The 24,962-nt window shown below is 39.8% G+C and overlaps 1 protein-coding gene across 1 annotated transcript in view; it reads right to left on the bottom strand.

The window, feature by feature from the left end:
• The window catches only part of LOC120531332 (double C2-like domain-containing protein beta), a 283,023-nt gene extending 267,039 nt beyond the window's left edge, over positions 1-15,984 (bottom strand). Inside the window, exon 1 of the mRNA XM_039756634.1 lies at positions 15,329-15,984. Coding sequence (XP_039612568.1) covers positions 15,329-15,656 — 328 coding nt within the window. The 5' untranslated portion in view covers positions 15,657-15,984. The remainder of the gene's footprint in view (positions 1-15,328) is intronic.
• Positions 15,985-24,962: the final 8,978 nt, after the last annotated feature.

Consider the following 24,962-nt stretch of genomic DNA (forward strand, 5'->3'; position numbering starts at 1 on the left):
GAGCTGCACTTGGGGACACAGGTGCATACAGTGCTTTGCAAACTTATCGATCACGCTGTCATACATTTCACATTTTACTGAATAATAAATTATACACATATTAATCAACTATACATGATGCATTGATTTTTTTAAGACTGAGCAGCTCTACAAAACTAAAACTCAAATTAAATACATTTTGAACAGTCAGCTACAGTTACATGACAGCACTGTACCTCCATATTGTTGTAATGCTTAGTGCCTGGGCTAACAGAGTGGGAGTACCAGAGTTCAATCCCTCTGAAGAATCAAGCTGTGACAGATGCCAAGTGACAAGCTGATCTCATTGACCATACTGTTAAAAGCAGAAATGCCATTTGCCTTGGATGGTTAATTTGGGTGGGAGAGAAAATAACAGTGTTGGCAAAGCAAGCCTGTTAATGCTGAATTGATGGCACAGCCAAGCCAAACTGGCCAGACTGCAGTACTCATTAATTCGGCTGGGTAGGCCACTTATCTCACCAGCCTGCAGGATTGAGGAGAGAATAAAGGCAAGTTTTCAGTTGCTGGCAAGCGACATGTTGCAGTATATGCCGAAGCAAATCACTGATGTTATTATGATGGTTGAAATATTTATGAAATATCAATATATAACCCTAAACATATTTAGTTATAGGTAGAATAGTAACAACAGTGGATAGTTTTGCTGTTGTATAGATTCAGCTTCCTGGCTTTACACACACCTTGTTACCATCTGTGTAGAGTTTGCAGGTTTTTCCTGTGTCTGTGTGGGCTTCCCTCCCTCATCACTAAACATGTATTTTCTATGTTAATTGGTAAATAATTTTACCATTTTATAGTATCACACACATGCATATGGGAAACAGCTAAACAGTCTAAACAGTAGAAATTCTACGTCAGACCAGGGGGTGGCAGAGTGTGCTAACTGTCTCTCTGTCTCTTGCACACCATTCCCAGGAAATCTCACTTGATTCCGGCACCACTGATGACATCATTTACAGTTCCACTGTCAACGATGATGCCATTTCCGGTCATGAAGACATCACTTCCGGTTCCTGTGCCAATGTTGACGTCACTTCCACTTCCGGCGCCAGTGATGTCACTTCCCCTACTCTTGCTTAGAAATGGCCATTTTGTCTCAATGCCATTCAGTTCTGTTTTGGACTCTGTTCTGTGCACATCATGCTTATTTCAAGTCAACTTTTGCAGCCAGGAAAAAAATATACGGGTGGCTGCCCCAAACGTTTATGATGTCTATGACTCATTCTTATGACAATAGGTTTAGTGCTTAGAAGGAAGACAAGAGATTCAAGGTATGTTCGTGGCACTGGTGAGTGAGGACATGTTGCACGTTGTTTAGCACATGTCAGTTAAGAATTTCACTGTACTCAGTACATGTCACAATAATGACCCTATGATTCTTAAGTGGCCCTCTATGAGTGCGGGTGTATGTGGAAGTGGGCCCAGCGATGGAATGGTGCTCCGTCCAGGGCTTTTTCCTGCCTTGCACCCAATACTGGTTTGACATACTCCAGCCTCCTACCACCATGACCTGGATTAAGCAGGTTTGACATCTTTAGGTTTTTATTTCGATTATTTAACTATACACACCATTTGCTTTGGCAAAGATACCTTATCAGTATGCATTTAAATGACAAAAAAGTCACACTTACTCAAAAGTAGCTCCGAGGCTGTGGGCTGTGTGAAATTTTAGTGACTTACTTTATTACAGAATAAATACATCTGTCTCAATTAGTTCTCTTATCTGTAAATTCAGACCTTTCATGAAGGCAATGAAATTTTAGAATGAGTGAGGTATCAAATCATTGGGAAGCATGGGTCTCATGAAAGGGTTATAAATACATTTCATTGTGAGCCAAGAGCTGGTGTATTGTGGGTAAGGTGATTGCTAGAAAATAAAAGATGTATTATACTAGCCAGTCCTTGACTAGAACAGGCTGATGTGATGAAGAGAATAGTAAAGGGCGAATGGTAAAAAAACTCTCTCTTTGACTAAATTATAATAATAATGTTCATGCACAGAAAATTATGCTACTTCTATGGTCTATGGTCTGTCTTTGCAGTGGGATGACTAAACAACCTGCCCACTCCCCAACTATTGTAAGCATTCTTTTTCTTTCTGTAGTTTGACCCCGATTTCTCTTAACTTTTGACCAACTATCTTCCTAACATCAGCTTCATTAAAGCCCAGTTGCAGGGTGTCTCGCTAAACCAATAAAGGGCCTCTTTTTACCCTCGCAGCTCTGGGAATTGTCTCCTTATAAGTATTCAAGAGTGCGACTTTATGTTAATTACACACGCAACCAGGAAAGACATGACTTTTTATTAGCCTTAACGCTTCATTCCCACTTCTACACTAATCTGCATTTTTTGAAGCTGTATTACACACCACAAGTAAACCACAACACACCAGTAGAACCAGTATTATCAGCCCACTCATATCTCTCTGGAGAAGCAGACTGTCTTTTTAAAAAAGTGACACGCTGATTATCTTCCTCACACAGAAATCCAGCATCGTCACTAGAGTTAGTGTCACCTGGTGTGATAACCAAGGTCAGATTAAGAACCCCACAAACCCCGGGTGACTTGATGAATAGAGCTGTATATCCGAGAGTTGGTCATCCTTTAAACTGGCCATTTAATACAGTGTGGTAATCCCTTCCATTAATGGTATGCAGAGACTCGATCTTGTATATCAGCCCAAAATGCTGCACAAAAAATGTATAAACAGTCATTTAGGCTTTACTCACACTGATGGTGTCACCTGGTTTGATCCATAATGACACCACTATTGAAAGCATAACATTTTTTGCATCAGTGCATTTTCTTCAGGCAGGAAAATCCACAACACTAAAAGCAAACCCATCCATTTCTATAGTAATGGATATTTACTGCTTCCTGAAAATCAGCTCATGTGTGCCACAAGCTCCATGGAAGAATGCACACTATCCTGTCTGACACCAAAGCATATTTAGCATTGCTTTTTCCGTGACTGAAATTATGATTGGCAAAGTAGGTATCATACTACCATAACAATAACAATGCACGTCTCATGGTTCAATGCAATGCCTGTATGTAATGGTAAATGATTACATTGTTTTTTTTTTCCACTAGTAAGGTTAGGCCTCTAGTATCCTGTCTGCCTTTCTAAACTTTTAAAATAGCACCCAGGTAATCCTAGAGGCCATAATTGATCCTAAGAAATGTGATTGTGGCACTCTTCACACAGCTATTGGACTAACTGATAGGGGTGACATTGGAAGTGTTTCCGAGGGGTGGTTTATGAGGGTTTCCCTAAATTCAGTCAGTATTGTTTGTAAGTGGGAGTGAGGCTAAAGTGTATGCCGTCCTGACTAGAAGGAAAGAAGGACCACAGGTTCAGAGGTGTGAAGGACAGATGTCAGAGGGGACATTCTTGTCTAATTAGGACTGCAAGGGATATACTGTAGTTCCTTGAACCCTCGCAGCTCTGGACCTTGTATCATCTCAAGTCAAGTCTCCAAGGCATCTCTCCTTGGGTCAGGTTTCTCTTTCTCTGTCTGAGTAATAATAAAAATTCTCTTAGTCCATACTGTGTTGATTGGCTTTTCACATCCTAGTATACTTGTTGTATTGTTCTCATTCTTTCTCTCACTCTCTGTCCCTTTCTTTACTTTAAGTGCCCCAGGTGAGTTGGTTAACGGAATGCCACCAGGTGGGTGTACACCTATCTATCTATCTATTGATTGTATCATGTGGTATAGCGGGTCCATGGCTCAGAAAAGGTGGCTGTTTTAGTAAATAAATAATTAATTGGCCGTCTCATTCTCCATGGGTGTGTGTGCTCACACAGCTTGGGTTGGCTGTTGGTAAAGTAATTGGGGAAAGACGCACCTGCATGTGAGGAGGCGGTCTGTCTCAATTGCTTCATTGGCTTCCTGCGGTGTGCAACTGAGATGCTGTGCCCATGGAGGCATATAAGAAAGAGCCGGCACGAGAAAAGGGAAGAATCTTAGAAAAAAAGAACAAGTGAGATGACACAGATGGGAAGGAAGAAAAGAAAGAAAAAAGAATGGAGAAACAGAGGTTAAAGGGATGGAATTGAGCGAGTGAGCGAGCAGGCAGGAGCAAGAGAGTGACAGATAAAGAGAGCGAGACTCGGTGCATGTTGAAAAAAAGCAGGCAGATGGGAATGGAGCCCCAGAGAGGAGCGTGTGCGGGCAGCACTCAGAAGGGGGCTGAGGAGTCACCCTTAAATCCTTGAATGCTCAAGAGTGCGCTCTTGCCGGGAGGAGCCATTGAGTTGGCAGCGGTGGGAGGACAGCTTGCTTTTGCTGGGTGGAGCCATTCAGTAGGGGTTGGTGCAGAGCAAGCAGGGTTCAGTGGCAACCCGTGGAACACAGCGGGATTGGCATTGGGGACAAAAAGTTGACTACAAGGTCTGAAAAGGGCAAGTCAAGGAGACATTGGTTATAAAGGGACACCAGGTCTCTGACTTTTAAGGACACTTTCTTGCTTCATGTTGTTAACCTCAATTTAATGGAATATTCATTTGGATTTTAACCTTCACCAGCACCTTTCATTTTATTGAATTATGTATTTATTATGAATTTTGCACTGCATTTCTGACACTGCATTGTTGATTTGCTTTGGTTTTAAAATGAAAGCACTGAGCACCTTTGCACCTGCCCCTTGCAATGTGTTGTGTGTGTGTCCTCATCTGCCTGGCTCATCTGGTTATTGATGGTGTCGGGTTCAAGAGGCTCCCAATACAGAAGTGGGAGGGTGGAACAGACCCGCACCCTCACACATCAATGCACATGCAAGTGTATTCTCTAATGTACCCAGTAGTTTAAGAATTATCCAAATAATATTCTATTTTGGTTGTATTTGTTTGATTACATTTTTCCTGTTTCATTCATAAAGTCACCATTGCTGCCATTTTGAATGTTTTTGTTTTAATAAGTGGCACCAATATGTGCATTTATCTTTCATGGTTAGTACCATTTGGGTGAGATTGGTTGCTATTACGGACGGCACGGTGGCGCAGTGGTAGCGCTGCTGCCTCGCAGTTAGGAGACCTGGGTTCGCTTCCCGGGTCCTCCCTGCGTGGAGTTTGCATGTTCTCCCCGTGTCTGCATGGGTTTCCTCCCACGATCCAAAGACATGCAGGTTAGGTGGATTGGTGATTCTAAATTGGCCTTGGTGTGTGGGTGTGTTTGTGTGTGTCCTGCGGTGGGTTGGCACCCTGCCCAGGATTGGTTCCTGCCTTGTGCCCTGTGTTGGCTGGGATTGGCTCCAGCAGACCCCTGTGACCCTGTGTTCGGATTCAGAGGGTTAGACAATGGATGGATGGTTGCTATTACAACTTATATTGCTAAACATATGATGTTGTGGTAGCCATGCTATAAAAAATAGTTGTGCAGCTTGCAGAATGTGTAAAATGTGCTGCAAAATAATGGAATGGCTTAATGATAAAAACACATTTTTCGTGCACACTTTTGGATTTGGAGTCTTAGATATGACACTGGTTTAGTTAGCTATTTTCAATTTAGTAATCTGTCTTTAAACTGAAAGGTTGATCAATTATCTTTGTGTTTCAACATTGGATACATTTGACTTTCCTTCATTAATACATGTAATTAATTAGTTATTCTTATTTAACATCCCTAAAATCTCTGCCACTTAGTAATAAATTCAGTGCATCTCGACTTTTTAGACTAGTCCCAATGGACCCCATACATAGTGGCTTGTCAAGCTTAATTTTCCAAGGAGTGAGCCATACCTTTGGTTTTCAACTTTTTGTGCTATCACAAGAAAGGAGGCACCTGAAGAACTGTTATATCATAACCTATGGCACATCCCTGTGATATGTGTCTGTGCTTCAGCAGTTATCTGTTCTACATCTGTTGCTTATATTAAAGAATCAGACATGGTATCCACTGTCACACCCCAGGAATAATCCTTCATATTTCTGGCAAGCATAAGAAAGTAGCACGTCATTTGGTAAATCTGTTTTTGACGGGATCCAGTTGACGAATATATAAAGTAATGCTGGTGTAATAATGCTGTTCAGAGAGGATCTGCTGAATAACCAATACCACAGAGGGTTTTATGTGTTCTCAGAATCTAAAACTGCATTTTGAAGTTTGCAAAAAGCCTTTTGCTCCTTATATCTATAAAATCTTTTTGCAAGGAAGATTAGTAGAATGATCATCAAGGAATGGAATATGATACTAACAAATGTATATACTTATATGTATATACTGTACTGTGTATATGTATATATATATATATATATACAAAGTATATATATACACATATATATATATAGATATATATGTATATAAAGAGAGAGAGAAAGAATGCTCAGAAAAAAGAGGAATGATGTTTCAGTCATTGATCAGCTTATCAGAATAAATTTGTATCCTGTTCCGATAACTTCATCACATATTTCTGCCTAATAAAATTCAGACACCACAGACCATTATGCAGTCACACTGAATCAGCAGTGGATATCTAATACTTGGAAGAGAAGCTTGGGTAAGTCATATTAATGGAGACTCAGTTAATGTACTGTGTCAAGCTGCACACACTTGGCTGGATCCCAGTTTTGAGAACATGCAAGGTCCATCACTGCACTCTAATTGCATGAATAATGAACAAAGTAAGGATCTTCCTGAGATAAGAATTCTGTAAATATATGACTTATAATCTCTCCCCCACTTGCTATCCCCTTATCTTATTGCATCCAGCTTTTCGCAATGTGAGGACTGGGAGCTCAATCCACACTGATATTAAATGTGATGAATGATAAAGGATTTTACCTCTTTTGCTATCTGTGGAAAAAAAGAAAAACAGATGAATGTGTTTACACGTTGCTAGGAAATAAGCCGTTATACCCCATTAACGGAGTTATTATTGATCTTGATGGCAGCAGTTTGTAATGGGGTTTGGGGGCCCTTCAAATGTCTACTGATTAACCTAAAAGGTTTTCAAGCATTAACTTCGCAGCTCTGTTTATCTGTACTTTTATTTCTAGATGGCCATGTTAATGTACTATTATAAGGATCACATTTATGCCCATGCCTATTTTGTGGCTAAAATATTCAGAGGATTGTGAGGTCACACAATGACAGTTATGTTCTCAGTTGTCTTAAAAAATGACACTGAACAGACTTAATGGACCAAGAGGACAATGGACCTTCTTTGCACTTCTTTTGGCTGTTACTCTACCGGTTACATCAGATTTTCTAACCATTGTCTAAACTGAAGTATTTACAAAACATATCCCACCCCCCAGCTGTGTTCTTGCATGTCTGTGTTGTGGGATTCTTTCCAGACCACAACTGAGTGCCTGCAGGGTACATGATTACAAGATAGAATTCTACAAAACATCTAAACTGCAAGACTTTCCTGTTTTATCCACGGTATTTCTTATTGGTAGGATGGAAACAATGTGCTAAATGTGCAGGCAAGGCTGGAATAACATGACAAATAATAGGCTGCATCAGGCTCTACTTAATACAAAATAAACATTTTCACAGACAGACAACACTTAATTACCAAAGCGATAGTAAAACATTCCAAAACAAACATTCAGTCTTAGCTTCACTCAACAGTTCAGCCTACTGATTTTGGTTTCTTTCCAGGTGTTTTAGCTATTTGCAAGGAGGATCACGGGTTCATGAGTGAATTTGCTTACTTTCCATAATGTTGACATCATGCACTTGTCATTTAGGCAGACCAATCACTGCTTCTGTGTCCATGTCCTTCTAGGTGTGACTTTCAGTACCAAGGAGAGCAGCTCTGTGAGAGAAGGATTATAGTTTCCCAAACAGCAACTCAAAATGAATCATATTGTATGCAATATAGGGAGCAGGCACTGATAGCATGTTGCTGCACCCACCACATGTTGAGCCACCTGGATTGGGACCCAACTGCAGTGGGTGACACCTCAGCACCACATTGAAAGAAGACATATCTGAAAATGTCCAGAGAAGTGTGGTTAGGCTGATTGTGGGACAAAGGGGTATGAGTTATTAGGAAAGAATTAAAGAATTAAACATTTTTCAGTTTAAACAAATCGACATTAAGATGTGGATCAAGATTGTTCATTTCGAATGAGGTTAACCAGAAAATGGGGACATGATTGGAATCTTGATGAGGGTAAATTTCACAGAAACATTACAACATTTTTCTTCACACAGAGAAATATAGACACATAGAATAATTTAACAAGTAGTATGGTAGACAGCAGGATCTCAGGGACCTTCATATGTCAACTTGATGTTATTTTACGGAAATTAGGTGGATAGAATTGGCAGACTTTGCTGGGCCGAATGGCCTGTTCTTGTCCCAATTTTTTTAATAGTGTTTTAAGAGGCAATGGCTCCATTAAGCTACATGTGTGAAAGGATTTTCATTGGGATAAGCAGATGTCAGACCTCTCTGCTTAAAGGGAAGTAAACATATTGATAAAATAGCAGAAACTTTAGTGTAATATTTTCCAAAGTATGCTGAATATTTTGCAGTTTTAGGAGACATATTGTGACTTGTGACAGTGCCTGTATGCATCTGCTTTCTTGTGTGTGACACAGCCTGACACCTGCATATGTGTCCCAGAGCCATTTCTGAATATTAATGCATGAAAGAGACTTCTGCTCTTTAATGAGTGTATTTCCTGCGATAGCCATGTGTGCTGGAGTGTGTGACAGATAAACTGTGTGTGTACTATGAGAAGTGCATTTAAGTTGGAACTCGGGAAGCTCTTCCTCACACAGACTGTCATGAAACTGTCACATAAACAAAATGAAAACCTTGACGGCTTGGCAGCAGATTTTGACACAACTGAGCTAAGTTAATTGAACAAAATTGGGGAACTTCTCATCTGTGCTAAACATTTGATGCTGTTTATGTGAACCTTTACTTGTTGGATGTGGGACTTGTGGCAGACTATCAGTGTCTCTGAACCTACTTCAGAACAGCCAGCACCTCCACACAAACACTTGATGTGCTTCGTTTAGATGCTTTTAATGAAAGCCCAATGCATTGAAAATAGCCTGTTGCTGATTGATATCCTGGTTTTATTAGCATAAGCTGATGGTTATTGCGATTAACCGTCCTTATTATATTATGGGCAGAGGCAGTTCAGCTGACATTCAGTATAATACTGAGTGTGCCTCAGTGGCTTCAGCCTGCCAGCACATTGGTTTCTTTTCCTAATTAAAGACTGGGCAGCTTGGGTCTGCCATCATCATACAAAATGCATTGGCAACAGAGAGTAGCCACCTGTGTCAGAATTTCTGAAACAATACCCAAAAACACCTCATGAGTGTTATGACAGCCTGGCAGTACCTCTAAATATGACGGGGTAAGATCTTGTATTTTGGGTGCACTGATTTAAGCAAATTAGAAGCTGTATTGTATTTTGGTCTGATGCATTGGTTTAATGAGGAAGTGAACTGAAGTAGTTACAAAGCAGCTGGCCCTCCACAGCTGCACTGTGGTTAGTGCTGCTGTCTCATGGATCGAAGGTCTTGAGTGTGAATGCCATGCCCAGTTATTGTCTGTGTTGAATATGCATGCTGTGCTCATGTATACCTTGGTTTCCTTTCCACACAGGCTTTGCTCCAGGGAGGCATTTAGCCAGAAAATGCCTCCCCAAATATCATGTTGTGCTCTTCCCACTCTCTCTGCTACTTTTTGGATTATCTGGGATTTTATCAGAACACACCCCCTCTAGTTCTTCATGTGTCCCAATTGTCATTTTGGCCTGGAACTTGGGACTGATCCCTCATCCCCAACAATGTGCCTTTTATGTAATCTGGACATGTTTATGAGTGGACCCCATTCTGACAGAACTGCTTGCTGCTTTGTGCCCGGTGGTACTCTGATTTGGATTAAGTCCATTTAAACATGCTATGTTATAATTAAAAATCTTTATGTAATTTGTAGTTTTCTGCTGCATCAGTGAGTGACCAACTGAAAAATCTGTCATATGACTTCTTTAATCAATAAAGAACATATTTGTAGTTTCTGGCTGTCAGCTTGGACCACTAGTCAGTTTAAACTGTAAAAAAGAATCAGGTTCCTGCCTTAAATTATATCACAAATTCATTTTTGTATCTCTACAAATATGAAAGCACTGACATAGTCAGTAAGTAACAAAAAAATCAACAATAACTCTGAGCCCACTACTTTCTTAAACACAAGTGATGATATTGTGACAAATGGCTGGAGACAGACATTTCTTTTTTCTGTGGCTGGTATCTTACATATGGTATCTTTTCAAGACAATTCCTCTGGAATTTTTCTCCTAAAATAATTTGTGACAGCAAGTATGCAATATCTCATGAAAATCCAATCATCAGACAAGGCTGTGTATGGATCCTCTGAAAGTCTCTGTCCCTGCAAAGCTTTTTATTACTAATCAGACAGGATATCATACTCAGTCAACAAAGCCAATGCTGTAATTTAATGCAAAATTCATCTATCCAACCATTATCAAGTCCACTTAAAACATAAGAAATTTGACAAGCAAGAGGAGACCATTCTGTTCATTAAGCTTGTTTAGTCAGCTAATAGCTAAGAGGTCGGGTTTGATATCACATCTGGATAATGTTTGGAAGTAGTCAAGGTTTCTGTTTCAGCTATGTCTCTTAATAGTTTGTTTCTTGTGTTCCTTTATTTAATACATCCATTTGTTATCCAAACCTGCCTATCTAGAGCAGGGTATTGGGGAAACTGAAGCCTATCCCATCAAGCATTGGATGCAATCCAGGAACAATCCCTGACAAGGCTGCCAATCTATTGCAGGGTGAACACACACACACACACACACACACACACAACACTTCAGCTGCCAATTTAGCATCACCTATCCACCTAACCTGCATGTCTTTGGACTTTGGGTGGAAACTCACACAGTCAACATGCAAACTCCACGCAAGCAGCACCCTGGTCTTTTTCTTGCAAGGCAGCAGCGCTACCACTGCACAACGTTCAACATAAGGTGTATGTGTTTGGGGTGTGGGTGTGCTATTTAAACTGTAACCATGTTAATGATAAGGACACAGGTAAATTTAAAACATATGCAGTAACAATGATATTTGCATTAGATATGTGAAAACACCTTGATGGACTGGCACCCAATGGTACTAGGATTGGGTTTGGCTCTTTGAAACCATTGTGGCTTCAGAAAATGGAATTATAGTGGATCAATGGAGGATATTATAACACTTAGAATTGTCTACATAAGCTTTTCCATAGTTAGAAACATTTTAATTTGAAATGGTGGTATTCACAAATGTGTGTAATTTAAGTTAGATGTATGATGATGATTCCATAAAGAACAAGCAAAAATCAACCCAAAATACTATACATCAATGACACATTTAAAATGATAACAAAATAACTGTTATGTCCCAAATGAAAATTTCGTGGAGCCCATGGTGCAGTGCTAGCCTTCCACCGAGGATTGTTTCTTTTTTGAAACACAAGCTTCACTGCTTATAGATCTAAACAGGGTGTGCAAGGAGACCCCTCAAGATCTGCCATTCATGATAATTTTAATTCTGATTAATATTTCTTTAGATTATTTTTTGAAATTCCTGAATTTTGTTGAACGATTTTATCTTTTATCAAGTATGTGATTAAACAGATTTTTCTGTAGTGCCTTTTTTTATTAATAACACCAAATCTGTGCAGCGCCTTTCAAACTAAAAAAGATCCAGAAATCTTATTATTTAGAAAATGCTAAATAATCACTTCTCTTTGGCTTTATATAGCAACTTTTACCATCAATACTTCTGCAATATATAAAATACACATTGTCCAAAGCAAGATGAGTGGAAAATGAAAAAGGAAGCTAATCAAAGAATGTATTAAAGTGGCAAACAAATCACACCCGTTCATGCCCTCATCAAGCGATGAACACTAATCAAGTTGTTCTTTTTTTTATCTCTGTGGTTGAGACGCTAACGAGTGTTTTCCCATTTGGAACTGTGCCAAGCGTGTTATTAACATTAACAAAGGGTCATTATGCCTTTCTGCTCCTGTTATCAAATTAAGTCTGGATGCTGTAGTTAAGGTGATCTGTTAAGCCAATCACATGCCTGCTTTTGAGACTCAGTTTCCATTATGGCCAAAGAGCTGCCTCTCACTGCTTCACCTCTCATATCCCACAAATGCAGATGATAGTTCAAAACCACTCTACTCTGCCCTGAGGTTGAGCTACATAGCTTATATTTATCTGTGACGGCTACTTGTACTGAGATACTAAGTAGTGTTGTATGTAGACTTGCCAAACTGAAGCCCTGGCACCCCTGATATGATCTGCATGCTCCCACTGTGGTGACATGGGCATACCTCAAATACTGAAAAAGAAAACATGCGTGGCTTGTGGTGGACTGGTATACTGCCCAGGGTGATTCTTACCCTACCAATTGCAAGAAGGTGCTGGTTTCAAAAAATGGATGGCGCATTAACTGGCTTTCCTTCCTGTAGTGCTCTATAGGTCTGTATTATGAAGTGATTTTAAGTCCATAAGAACCATGCTTTTTAAAACTAGATGAATAAAATTTACACATCACTAGGTGCTCAGTATAAATGTGTTCTACTGAAACCATTTAGGAGATGAAAACATAGACTTCAAATCCCTGAATCTGTAATAAAATCAGAGGGTAGCAATGTCAATAGTTTATAATATGGAGCCTCCACAGAATCGGATCATTTGAAATTTAAATCTTGAAAAGGAATCCCCTGTGTGGTAACACATTTCAGAAATGGAAATATATAGCAGTAGACAGCAATCTTTAATTCACAGTCCTTGGTCTTTAGTATCACGCTGCCATTAGACTAAAAATTCCCAGCATGGGATCATCACAACAAAAAGCTGGGACAACACATGACCTCAATAGATGTGAATCTTGATTTGCCCTCCAAACATCCCATTCAACTCAGGGTCTACATATTGTCTGATAATTTACTTTGAGAACTCTCATCAACCTATGTGTCTCAAAGCATCAGACTGCAAAGCATCAGCTGATTAAAAAAAAAATATATATATATTCATTCATTCATTCATTGACTATTTAAACCCACTTATTTCAATACAATGTCAAAGGGTGACTGAGCCATTCGCGACAGTAGTCATGTTGCTTTGTCCCATGGAACACTCATTCACACACTTTCTGATCAACCTGCACAAATGAGCTGATGGATGAGGATGCAAGTTTTCAGAGGGTCTTAAGCTGCACACTTCAGCTGATAACTAATAGGAAGACATGTGGCAGCATTTGTAGACAGCAGTGACAACACTGTGCTGATACTATGAGAGTCATTGTATGCAGTAACCCACTGCTGCACTTCACTTTGATAGCTAAATTGTAGCTGTTGTCATATTATGAATGGATGTGAACAAAGAGTCTTTGTGCTTTGCACTCGTAAGAATGGTATCAATATCAAGATATTATGGGTAGGCTACAATGGTTGAATGTTGTGATGCTGCAAAATAAGCACAGCATTTTAAGACCTGACAAAGACAATGAACACATCAACCCATCTTATAACTTGCTTAAATATATCATGATTGCAGTGCGTCAGTGAATATCCCCCAGCAACTAGTAGTTGAGAACCAACCTTGACTAGAGAAACAGTCTCTCACAGGGCTCACTCACAATCACTCAAACGTGCATGTATTAGAAAAACCTTGGCAAACCCATCACAGACTATGGTCATACTGGGATCTGAACTGTGCAACAGCACTAACCACTGTGCCACCACTCTACACTTGCAGAGATACTGAACAGTGTATAGCACTTTGTGGAAAGGACTTTCTCAAGTGTGTGGTACTATATAGTATGTAGAGGTGGCTATTTATTTGTGCCCCTTTTTGCCTGTTGATGTTGTGTCACAGTGGGCAGTAGCAGCCTCTTTTTGTGGTGGTGCTTTGTGTTGTGTGGAAGTACCCTAACATACTATAGCTCCATTAATGCTAACTTTATTATTTAATCTCACCATTTTACAACATAATATACACCAGCTCTCAGGCTCATCAACCAGAATTGCGAGCTGGAATAGAATTACAATCTAACAGTTTATTAAAATTTACTGTACTGTGAAAGGACCGTGAAGGATGAAGTTTATTGATGCAACAGTTGAAAATCTGGAGGCGCACTTCCATTCAGCTGTCTGCATTCTCTATTCATGTATTCTCAGGTGCCCTGCCTCTCAAGGCTTCTGTCCAGTGCCCTGCTCTGCTGCATAACAAAGGTTGTGTTGCAGTAAGCATCTGCCTTACCACAGGCTCACAAAAGCAGCCCGAGAATCTGAGCGTGAAATCAAAGCTCCTGTCGTGAAGAAAGTCACATTTCCCCACCTGGGGAATAACAAAGCGTATGCAGACGACAGGAAAGAGACGAGACAAGTGACATCTTGGAGTGCGATTCCGTCGCCACATTACACAGCATTGCCGTAAAACACAAACACATACAGGAACTCTTGCAGGACTGTGGAATATTTTGCCTATTATTATCGAGGCTTTTTGATAGATGTTAAGTGTTCCCATTTGCTAGTCTGTGAGACGTGTATGGAAACAATTGTTTGAAACAGAGTGAGAAATGTTTGAAAGATGATTGCCAACCCCATCCAGATTAACATTACAGTGAGAGGTGTGCAGCATCATGTGGATTATTGTGTGCAGAAGCATGTTAGTATTCTTATGTGTCAAACATCTGTGTGAACATTGCTGAGGTGTGAAGAGACATTCATGGATATTTAGCGAGAGACATGAAGAAGCATGGCTGAGTTTTGAAAGAGAGGAGCATAGCAGTAGTGTTGACAATTGTGTAAGCAATCAGTCGCCGTAATGCCAAGTACTCTGTGTAATGCATGTAGAAGCATTTTTGAAGCCTTAGCGAGAAGTGAAAAGCTTTATTGCTGATGAATGTGAGAGGGAGTTGTGTAGCAGTTAAAGGTGGGATTTAGCACTGCTGATTATTCTGTGAGCAGTGTGCAGTGTTGCTGCTAAACATTGTATAAAGTGTACAAAGTGGTACAGCAGATGTAATGAAGTTCTCTTTTATATATATATATATATATATATATATATATATATATATATATATATGTATAACTATGTGATAATTTGCGTGTTGTGCCTTGGAGTGAAACTATAATCGAAAACTTGACTGTGGCAGAGTTTTGAATTATTATACACTGTGGCTTTGAGTGTGAAGACTTGAGACAGTTCCACAGTTGCTACAAACAACTGCCTGCCCCCCACCATCCCATTCACCCCCATTCTGACGGAGCTCACAATACTCACTGGAGTCATCGGAGTCGTAGCCCTCAACCTCTGGCTCTTCTTCCTTTTTCCCAGGCATGGCAGCTGCCGCTGCTGCTCCAAACACCTTGTCCACATCTTCATCCTCTCGGGAGGCATCCGAAGGGGCTGTTGATGAAGGTTGACTGGCTGATGAGCGCAGCGAACTGGTGCGGCTGATGGCAGGGGTCACTGTGGGGGGAAGACCCCGCGGGAAGCGGGGAAAATAGTCAGAGATCTGCTTGATTGGCTGAATGGGACCGGGACAGACATCGATCGCCATGTGCTCCTGGATGCTAATGGTCGTCTTTTCTCCTTTGCGGAGTGTCATGCATGCACCCTTCGTCTGACAGCCCAAACCCAGAGGAGTGGAAGGAGAAACAACAAAAAAAAAAAGAGTTAAAAATCCCAGAGATACAGCCAACTGCAACACCACAGAGTGGTTATCAAACTTTATCCTGTTCCTTGTTCACCAAGTGCAATAAAAACCCAGTTTCAGCCAGCGCATCAAGTTTTACCCCCCCATTCAAAAAAAAAAAATCCCCCTAGCCCAAGCAGGACTACATGGAGAAAGCCAGTCCTATGCTCTGTCTGCCTGGCAAACTCTGTGCATGCTGTCTGCCTGCATTCAGCACTGGCTGCTCTGAACAGCTCCTGTGTCTGAGCCCTGATGAGGGAGTATGAGCGTTTGCGCGCAGAGTGTGTGTGTGTATACATGTGTGAGGAAGAGGGGAGGAGACGGTGTGATGTCACTGCTTAGCAACCAAGCTGTAAACAGGAACTGAAGGAATGAGTGCTTAATGAAGCATGGGCTGGTGGATGTGTGAACGTACAATCCATCACTCTGAGACTACTTGAGATGAGACAAGCATATGCGTGTGTATTGGGGGGTTGAGGAGGGGTGAGAATGGAATAACAGCTATTAACCCACTCTACATGTTCAAGTGTAGATTATCGTCTAGGTGCTAGAGACAGATGGGTGGGAGTAACTTCTTAATACTAGGAGCCACTTAGTGTCCTCTCTACAATGATCTATCCTGGAAAGCAAAGGTACTAATATAAGACAAACATTCAAGCACAAATAAACCGAGAACAGACACAAACTCTTTGGTTTCCTACATTTTAGAGGGCTTTTTGTTGATCTGTGACTCTGGATTTCTTTTGAGAAAAAGAGAAAATCAGCAACAAGTATATTGAATCCACGAACCTTTTCTAAAAGCAAATTTACAAAGTGGGGAACATTCCCTCCTGGCATTGTGGTAGCATTTATTATTACTGGATGAAGTCATTTTTCAAACCTTATCCCCAAACAAGTGCTAAACTAATAAGCAAATTCTTCATTGTTTTTTTTTTTTTTTATAAAATTCTGATGCATAGCACCTAACTCCTTGAGAGTAGAACTGGAACCATATATTAATTTTGAAACGTGTCTAGGCTTATTTTTAAATGACTGTTTATTTACATGCAGTTGAACAGCTCTCAGTATTTGAAGATCACAATATCTTTTTTCCCCACTAAATATGGAAATGTAAACCTGTCACTACCAGACTAACTTAGAATCTCCTGCACATGCACACACACACTCACAATTTCTATTTTAAGTTCCTTACATGGTAAGGATTTTTTTTTCCCAATCAGTACACCAGCGCTGCTTCATACAATGCTTAACCAGTGGACATTGATCAGGGCATCATAGCAGTGAACTGTTTAAAATTTAGCTGGAGGATCTATTCCAGGCCTGGTCACTTTCTAAATGGAGTTTGTACACTCTCTTTATGTTGTGTGTATTATAGCAGTACAGTGTCTTCCTCCAATATCCCAAAAATATGATAACTCAAAATTTGCCTGGTACTTGCCCTTAGATACAAAGGCATTTCTCCCAGGATTGGTTCCTATCTTGTGCACTATAACTCTCTGCAATGGAAATAAGGAAAATGGATGAAGTGGCATGGTGTACTGCCGCTACTACTCGTAGTTAAGAGCACAGTGGTCAAAGCATTATATGGCTGCTCTGCTCGTATCAAATGACAAATGACGTCACCAAGCGGAAATAATGAACCATTTTGTGTGCAGGTTCTGCTTGGAATGATGTGCACATGAAGGCCACCTGAACTTACTGCAAAATAAATTAATGTGACAATACATATGGTAGGCCAAAAAATGAGTGGACTGGTGGGCTCCAAACAGCGTTCTCTGTAATTGGCCAGCGACTGCCGAGAAAGGTTCTCTATATAATACATTTCTTTTGTTTTTATTTATTGCTTAATTTTTTCTGAAATGTGACCTATTGCTAAGAGACTCACCATGCCAGTAGGAAAAGAAAATCTCCAGAGGGCAGTTAAAACCTGAAAATGTAATTTGTGCTGCAAAAACAATAATAAGCAGAGCCACCTTGGGGTAGTGGGGTTTGTGGGGAGGAAAGGTCATAGTTGAGGCCTGACTAGAAACTTGTATTATTCTCCGAACATACTAGAGGGCAGATGGCCCAATGTTGGTATGCAAGCCAAATGTCTGCTGACCAACAAGGGACAGCACCACTGATCCATTTTAGAAGTAGGGACATGCTGCTCTTTTAAAGGTGAGGTGTTGGCAAGTAATCACTAATTATCCTGTAATCATTTAGCTAAATCCAGCCTAAGAAACCAGATGTCAGATTTATAAAACTTGTTTATGCACATAAACAGGCCCAAAATGTGTGTACGCAACTTTTCACACAACACTTTGCATGAAATTGGGAAATGATGACACCCTTGATCAAGAAGGGAAATGCGGCCAAAACAGATAAATGACGACTCACACACACAATATTTTTTTATAACCGAGCTGTTATTACAATTTGTGATGATGTGTCAAACATATTAAACCTCTAAAGTGATAATTATGATATACAGATGGTATTTTAGTTCCCTTTGAGGAGGGCCAATGCTACATATTTGCACTGAAGAACAGTTTTGTTTTTTCATCAGTTTATACTTGTTGTCACTTCACAGGAAACTGGATGACTGGTCAGGAATACTTTCAGACAAACTTCACTGTCATGGCTATGCTGGACACCATTAACTAAATGACAAGGACCCATATTAATTTTCCATATGATATAGATGTACATACATAAAACAGAACATGACTTTGTCAACATAAAAAGGCATTTTGCAGCAGTGTCCAGTATTCATAAAGTAATCAGGGTACCTAGTTAGAATGACTGCTTTGGTTAACTGTAAGCAGTTACACTTTGTTAATGCAAATGTAATCTGTGATGCCAACATGAGAATGACAAACACCATGGCTTGGTGGCCAGGGTCAACCCATGCTTAGTTTATTTTGTGAAAAGTAGCTTTGGCAGACAATTTGCTGATGATGCTGCACATGATGGCTGGGTTGTTGGTAAGGTACTGTACTATTCATTCTGATAGCAGTAGTCCTACCTGCTGATGCATTATTCATTTCCCTGATCCTCAGAATACAGAGGAGAGTCACTATAATGCTGCACATGTCCCTGTGCACTCATTTGTATGGTGTACCATGGGACTCCTCAGATGTAAGTGGCAGGACTTCAATGTGTCAGGTGGGAGGCTGCTCTACCAGCCAATGAAAGTGAGCAGCATCATGACTGCATATGAATGAGGATGATTAGCATGATTCATATATGGTTGTTTCAGGGGGGCAACTGGGCAGGGTTTGAGGCACATTTACAAGATGATTGTGACTTACAAAAGGTAGATTGCCTAGAAATGTGTATAAGCCAGGATTATTAAATCAGATTTTTTTATCAGATGCATTTTCCTGTTTCTCAGCATACACACTTTAATGCTTCAATTCATGTAAAGTTTTATAAATGGGACCTCTGGCTTTGTAATGGCTATAGAATGTACAAAGTTGCAATGATCTCAAGAGCCACCAGACAGCATTTGGATTGATGATCCTGGGATTTCATAGACTTGTACTGAAATCAGATTATGCTCTACTCAGGAAAGAGGTTGTAAACTGCTGCTCCACCTTTGAGTCAAGAATTGGGTAAAAAAGAAAAGAAAGAAAGAAAGAAAGAAAGAAAGAAAGAAAGAAAGAAAGAAAGAAAGAGATGGGAGGTGAGCGAAGGGGTTACTTTCACAGTACTTGTAATTTATTCAGTTTAATCAAAGTAGCCAAGCCTCATCTCCCGGAGATAAACTCTTGACGAGTTAGGCCAAGGGCAACCGCTCAATTTTTTTTTTTTTACAATATACTCTTGTGCTCTATATGTGTTCATCCTATCTTTATGTGTTTCTTTAATAAACCCCCCACTTTTGTAGTTTTGGACCTCCTTCCCATTTATTCTGAGTGTGGAGGTTTACTACAAGTCACCAGTCATAGAAATAGTAGCAAGGTTTGATCATTATTCCCATCCGTTCTTATTGATGGATTTTAAGCTTAGTGCCACCTACAGGACTGGAGTGTTCACACACATTCCCCAAGCAACAGAGTGCAATCCATGCCACCCCTAGAGATTTTCCTGTAATGAATGCTTCACACTTCAGTTTTTGCAACATGCATAGACAGAGAATATGTATAGAATCAACTCATCCATTCATTCTGACGACAGGATGCACACACCCTTGATAAGACATGCAGGATGCTGTTTCTAAATAAATGGAGAGTACTGGTCTTTACCCACTATGATATCAATAGCTGTGATAAAAACTGCAAAGAACGTACAAGCTGAACATTCATGCTACTCAATTTTGCCATCACCTGATCTTCATTGTACACTCCTTTTGACACCTTTGACCCATTCTAATCACCTGGGGCCTGATGTATAAACGGTGCGTAAGCACAAAAATGTTGCGTACAAACGTTTCCACACTGAAATTGCGATTTATAAAACCTAAACGGCGTAAAGCCATGCATATTTTCATTGTAGCTCCAGCCCTGGAGTATGCAAGTTCTCTGCTTGGTTTTGCAAACTGGCGGCACCCAGCGTCAAAGCAGTGCTACTATTCCAGTGTGGTTTCCCTCTCTTTTTTAGATCCACATCCCTGACACGGCTTTATAAATACACTGGAATTAACCGCATATTGTTTATTAGTTTAATGCGTCTGATTGTAATTAACCTGTAACAATATAATGGTCCACAGAATGGTCAAACTATTCTAAATACCATAGCTGCTTTAGCGTTGTTACTCTCACTGCACCACCTTCTTCTTTCAGCTGCTCCCGTTAGAGGTTGCCACAGCAGAACGTCTTTTTCCATATTACTGTCACTGCACCACTCAGAGTATTTATATCACTGTATCTGATTGGGGAATCAGAGCTCTACAGCAGCTGACTGGAAAGAGAATTATCGGTATACAGCATCAAGCACACGCTGCCTCAGCCATGCTGTCTATTGAACTGCTCTCAAACAGCAAACGCTTCAGAGCCTTTCCTGGCAGTTCAGAAACAGTTTCATCCCAAGAACTATAAATGGAATCAATCAATCAGTCCATCAAGTGCTCCTTGTAGAACTGTTTGTACTTATTAGTACAATCACCTCACTGTAAACTTGCGATACAGTTATAATATTGCACAACCTGAGACACTTTATAAAGTGCGTATTTACATATGATGACGATATTTTTAACATGAAATGCAGCAAAATATGTCTATTACATTATACAGATAAAACTTTAACTTCATTTAAATAATCTATATTGTTAATAATTAAACATGTGAGGACATGGTGCTGCACCGCTAGTGAGGAGCTGGTGCTCCATTCAAGGATTGTTTCTGCCTCGTGCTGTATTCTTGCTGGGACTGGTGTGACACTGGAAGGATAGATGGATAGAATAATTAAACATGTACTACGAAGATATTTCAATGTTCCTTAAAAGTTTTGAAGAATTGGAATTCTAAACTTACAGATGGCTTAACGTCTATTACAGACCTGATTATGTGGCGATTGGGTATTTGGAGAAAGAAAAGTAAGGACAGGAATTGTGGGTTAGTACGTTTGAAAAAGACAGTACTGTTGCAATAAATTATTTCAACTAAGGTCGCGCACGGCGAAGCAAGCATCTTGCGTGAGGCATGAACAATCACTGCGCCACCGTGTTCCCATGTTTAATAAATGAAAATTATATCAAGTATACATCTCAGTATTTTAATTATTCAGAGAGCTGTAATATCACGAATGTAATGGATTCTGTGTCCTGTTGGAGGAAGAGAAAGCCTGTCTAAGAAGCACGTACTGATTCTCACACATAGAGCACATAGAAGATAAAATACAAAACAAAACATTTAATGCGCTACTTTAGTTACGATGGGATTTGAGAAACTAGTAAATTAAATGATTTAAAGATGAAGTTTATGATGTTCTACTTTAATGACAAAATAAACTACGTGATTAAAGTGGAAATTTCGAGATTAAAATTGACATTTTGTGCTTTTTTCCCCACTGTGTGCCTATTTTTTTTCTCTGTACCCTATTAAGCTTTCATATGACACTCAGACAGTAGGCTACGACTTTGTTTTTCACGCCGACTTTGATATGTGACAACTTCTATTTTATTTCGGGCACTGTGCGACTTTGTGAACTTGAGCTTTCGAGTTTCTCCGACAGTCTATGTCACTCGATCAATTTCCTTTTGTTGTTTATACCACTGTTTAAACCAACAAATAGTACGTTTTTCCTTTCATCCACTTGGTATTCTTCTATTTCCCCCCGTGCTTTTGCCATTGCCTTTTCACAGCTTAAGGGCTATTTATGTTGATTTGCATATTCAAAGAGGTGTAATTCTGGGAGGAGTTGGGGTGGGGCAGCAGGCACGTGCACGTGCTTTACTTTCATGCTGACCGGGGTTTATGAATGTGGAAGTTGGTGTTCGCACAGATTTATACATCTGGATTTTTTTGTGCATAAGTACATTTCCGCTTTTGTCCGTACGCCATGTTATAGTGTGAATTCTACGCATGGCGTTATGCATGAGGCCCCTGCTGACTGTCTTTGACCATGCTCTTCCTGTGTTTTTTTGCCTTTGACCACACCTTCTTGATGCTATTTGTGTTTCACTATGCCTCTCAATTACAGTTATTACTGAGAAATCACTCAATAATTAAGCAAGATTTCAAAATGCTCTACTTGTTTAGCCATTAAGCTGCCTGTATCTCAGTTGGGTCTCTGCTAAGTCTCTAATAATTTTGCTTATGTCCTTTTTATTTGACCACATATTTAGTTTTGGCTTTTGCTACTGTTTACTGACTATGTTGTTGCCTTCTGATTTTGTCTCTTCATCTGTTGTGACCCAAGTGTGAAAAAAGGCCAGTTCAGATATACTAAATTTTGAACCAAAGGCCAACAGACAAAAACACAAATGATTTAGGAAAAATAATAATCAAAAGGATCAGCATACATCTGTGCCAAAAAGTCAAAATGACCCAGCATCCAAATTCTTATTTCAGAATTGTACGTATAACAAAAATTCACACCATCATTGATTGATTTAAATTATCTTAACTATTGAATGCCTTACACCGTATGTCACCATGTTTACCAATGGTGGGTCAGTGACATCACAGGCCATGCCCAGGTCACATCACCTAACCCAGCCAAGTGACTAGCAGTGGGCATCATTACCAGAAACAATATGACCACAACCATGAAAAACGACTACAAAATGGAGGCAATAATGGAAACACTGCTAAGCAAAATTACATCAAAGATGTAAAAAAATAAGTAAACAAAGAAGATGTAATTAATAATAATAATAATAATAATAATTCATTACATTTCATGTATGTTAATAGTTACATCAGACCTCCTCAGGTTTAGTCCCTTTCTATCTGTTTTTCCAGTCCATGTTCTGCTGCACCTTTAAATTTATTTTCTCCCACTGCTTTAGATATGCTACCAAGAATGAGATTACGAGGTGTGATATTGGATAGATGGATGCCTTTTTTTGGTATTTTGACTCTCTGCAGATCCTTGACATCAATCCTCCCTGCTCTTCAATGGAAATGCAATTGTGACAAAACAATCAATAAGATGAAACTGATCTCCTCCAGGAGTGTCCATGCAGCTTTTCATGTCTCTCATAAGTGGTCAGCCCACAAAGCACAGGGACTCTGTCCTGGTGTAATGCTTTCACGGTTCCAGTAGGCAACATACACCAATAGGAAGGTTAAAGATAAACTACAGCCTATGCTGAGGTGGTAGTTGAGTTTAGGAGATTATATTCCAAGTCTCTGTATACCCACTCATATGACTCCAGACATAAATTATCTTGGTCCATTTTTAATTTGGATTGAAAGAAAGAAGTTTACAGGACAACAAGATATGTGGTCTGTTCTCATCAATACTGCAACCCCAGGACACCAAGCACACTTGCTACATTGACCACGTTCTAGAGGATAGCTTTGTTTAGCCTGAAGAAAAGAAGAAATAAAACACATACAAACAAACAGATTTGAAGAGACAAGCTTCTTGCCAACCCATTTAGTGGCCCAGCGGGGGCATTCACTCAACACTTCCTGTGTGAAATCGATTCACAGCCAGAACCTTCAAAAGTCTGATGGCAGTGTGCACTGCTCCATTAATTTTTGAAGTTATTCAGAAATGGAGCTGGCCTCTCTCCATCAGCACCCTTGGTCGTTCAAACACGTCAATAATCCACCAGTCAGGGATATTCTAGGATTCCTACCAATTGCAAAAAGGTTCTGGACATCTGGCCAGTTTGTGTCTACATTTCATCTGAAAGCTATTGATTTGTTTTTGCTTTCCTTTCATTGTAATTTTGCATCTTGTGAAGAAGAGACAAATGTCTCTGGAAACAGAGCTAAGGACCAAATCACTGGGAGACTATTAGAGACCTATACGCCCTAAGGGTACATTGTATTCTCTGGCGCCTAAATAATGTACATGTGAATGTGGTCATGTGGTATGGATTTTTGGATATCTGTATATTTGTATTTTAAATATAAATTGACCATGCATATTGTATGCAAAAGGTGATTTGCAATGCTTTGTCATTCCATGCAGGGTTGGTTCTTTAGTTGAGCAAGAGGCTGCTGAAATAGGCCCTGGATGTTATAAAAATTGATGTGACAAAATTGGAGAAGGCAGACATGAAGGCAGATAAAGTAAAAAAATCCAATGAGAAAGGCTGTGAGTGAAAGAGGCAGAACACGAAAACCAGCAGAGAAGATGAAGATTTTGTCTGTCAGACATTCAAAAGGAGACCTGAAGGTATATATTTAATGCTGTTTAACATTGGCCACAAACTCTACCCTTCATTCATTCATTTTTGAAGTTGTTTTTTGTTTTTCAATTCAGGTTCATATGGAAGCTGTCACCTATTTCAGCAGTACTGGGTGCAAGTTATGAGCTAACAGTAGATGGAATGCCACTTCATCTCATGATCCATTGCTGCCACACTCATCCAGCCATCCGCTTTCTGTGACTGATTATTCAAATATAGATCATTTGGAACTGTAACCAGTCCTGGAAGTACTAAATGTAAGACAAAGAAATTATCTTTAATGGGATGCTGGTCCTGCATAAGGCCTACTCATGCACACACTTACATGCATCTCTTTATATATTCACCAATCCATTTATTTGTACATCCATTCATTCATCCACTGAATCACCCATCAATCCTTAATCTGCACCCATTATTCCTATATA

Source organism: Polypterus senegalus, chromosome 6 (assembly GCF_016835505.1).
Source record: "Polypterus senegalus isolate Bchr_013 chromosome 6, ASM1683550v1, whole genome shotgun sequence".
Lineage (NCBI taxonomy): Eukaryota > Metazoa > Chordata > Cladistia > Polypteriformes > Polypteridae > Polypterus > Polypterus senegalus.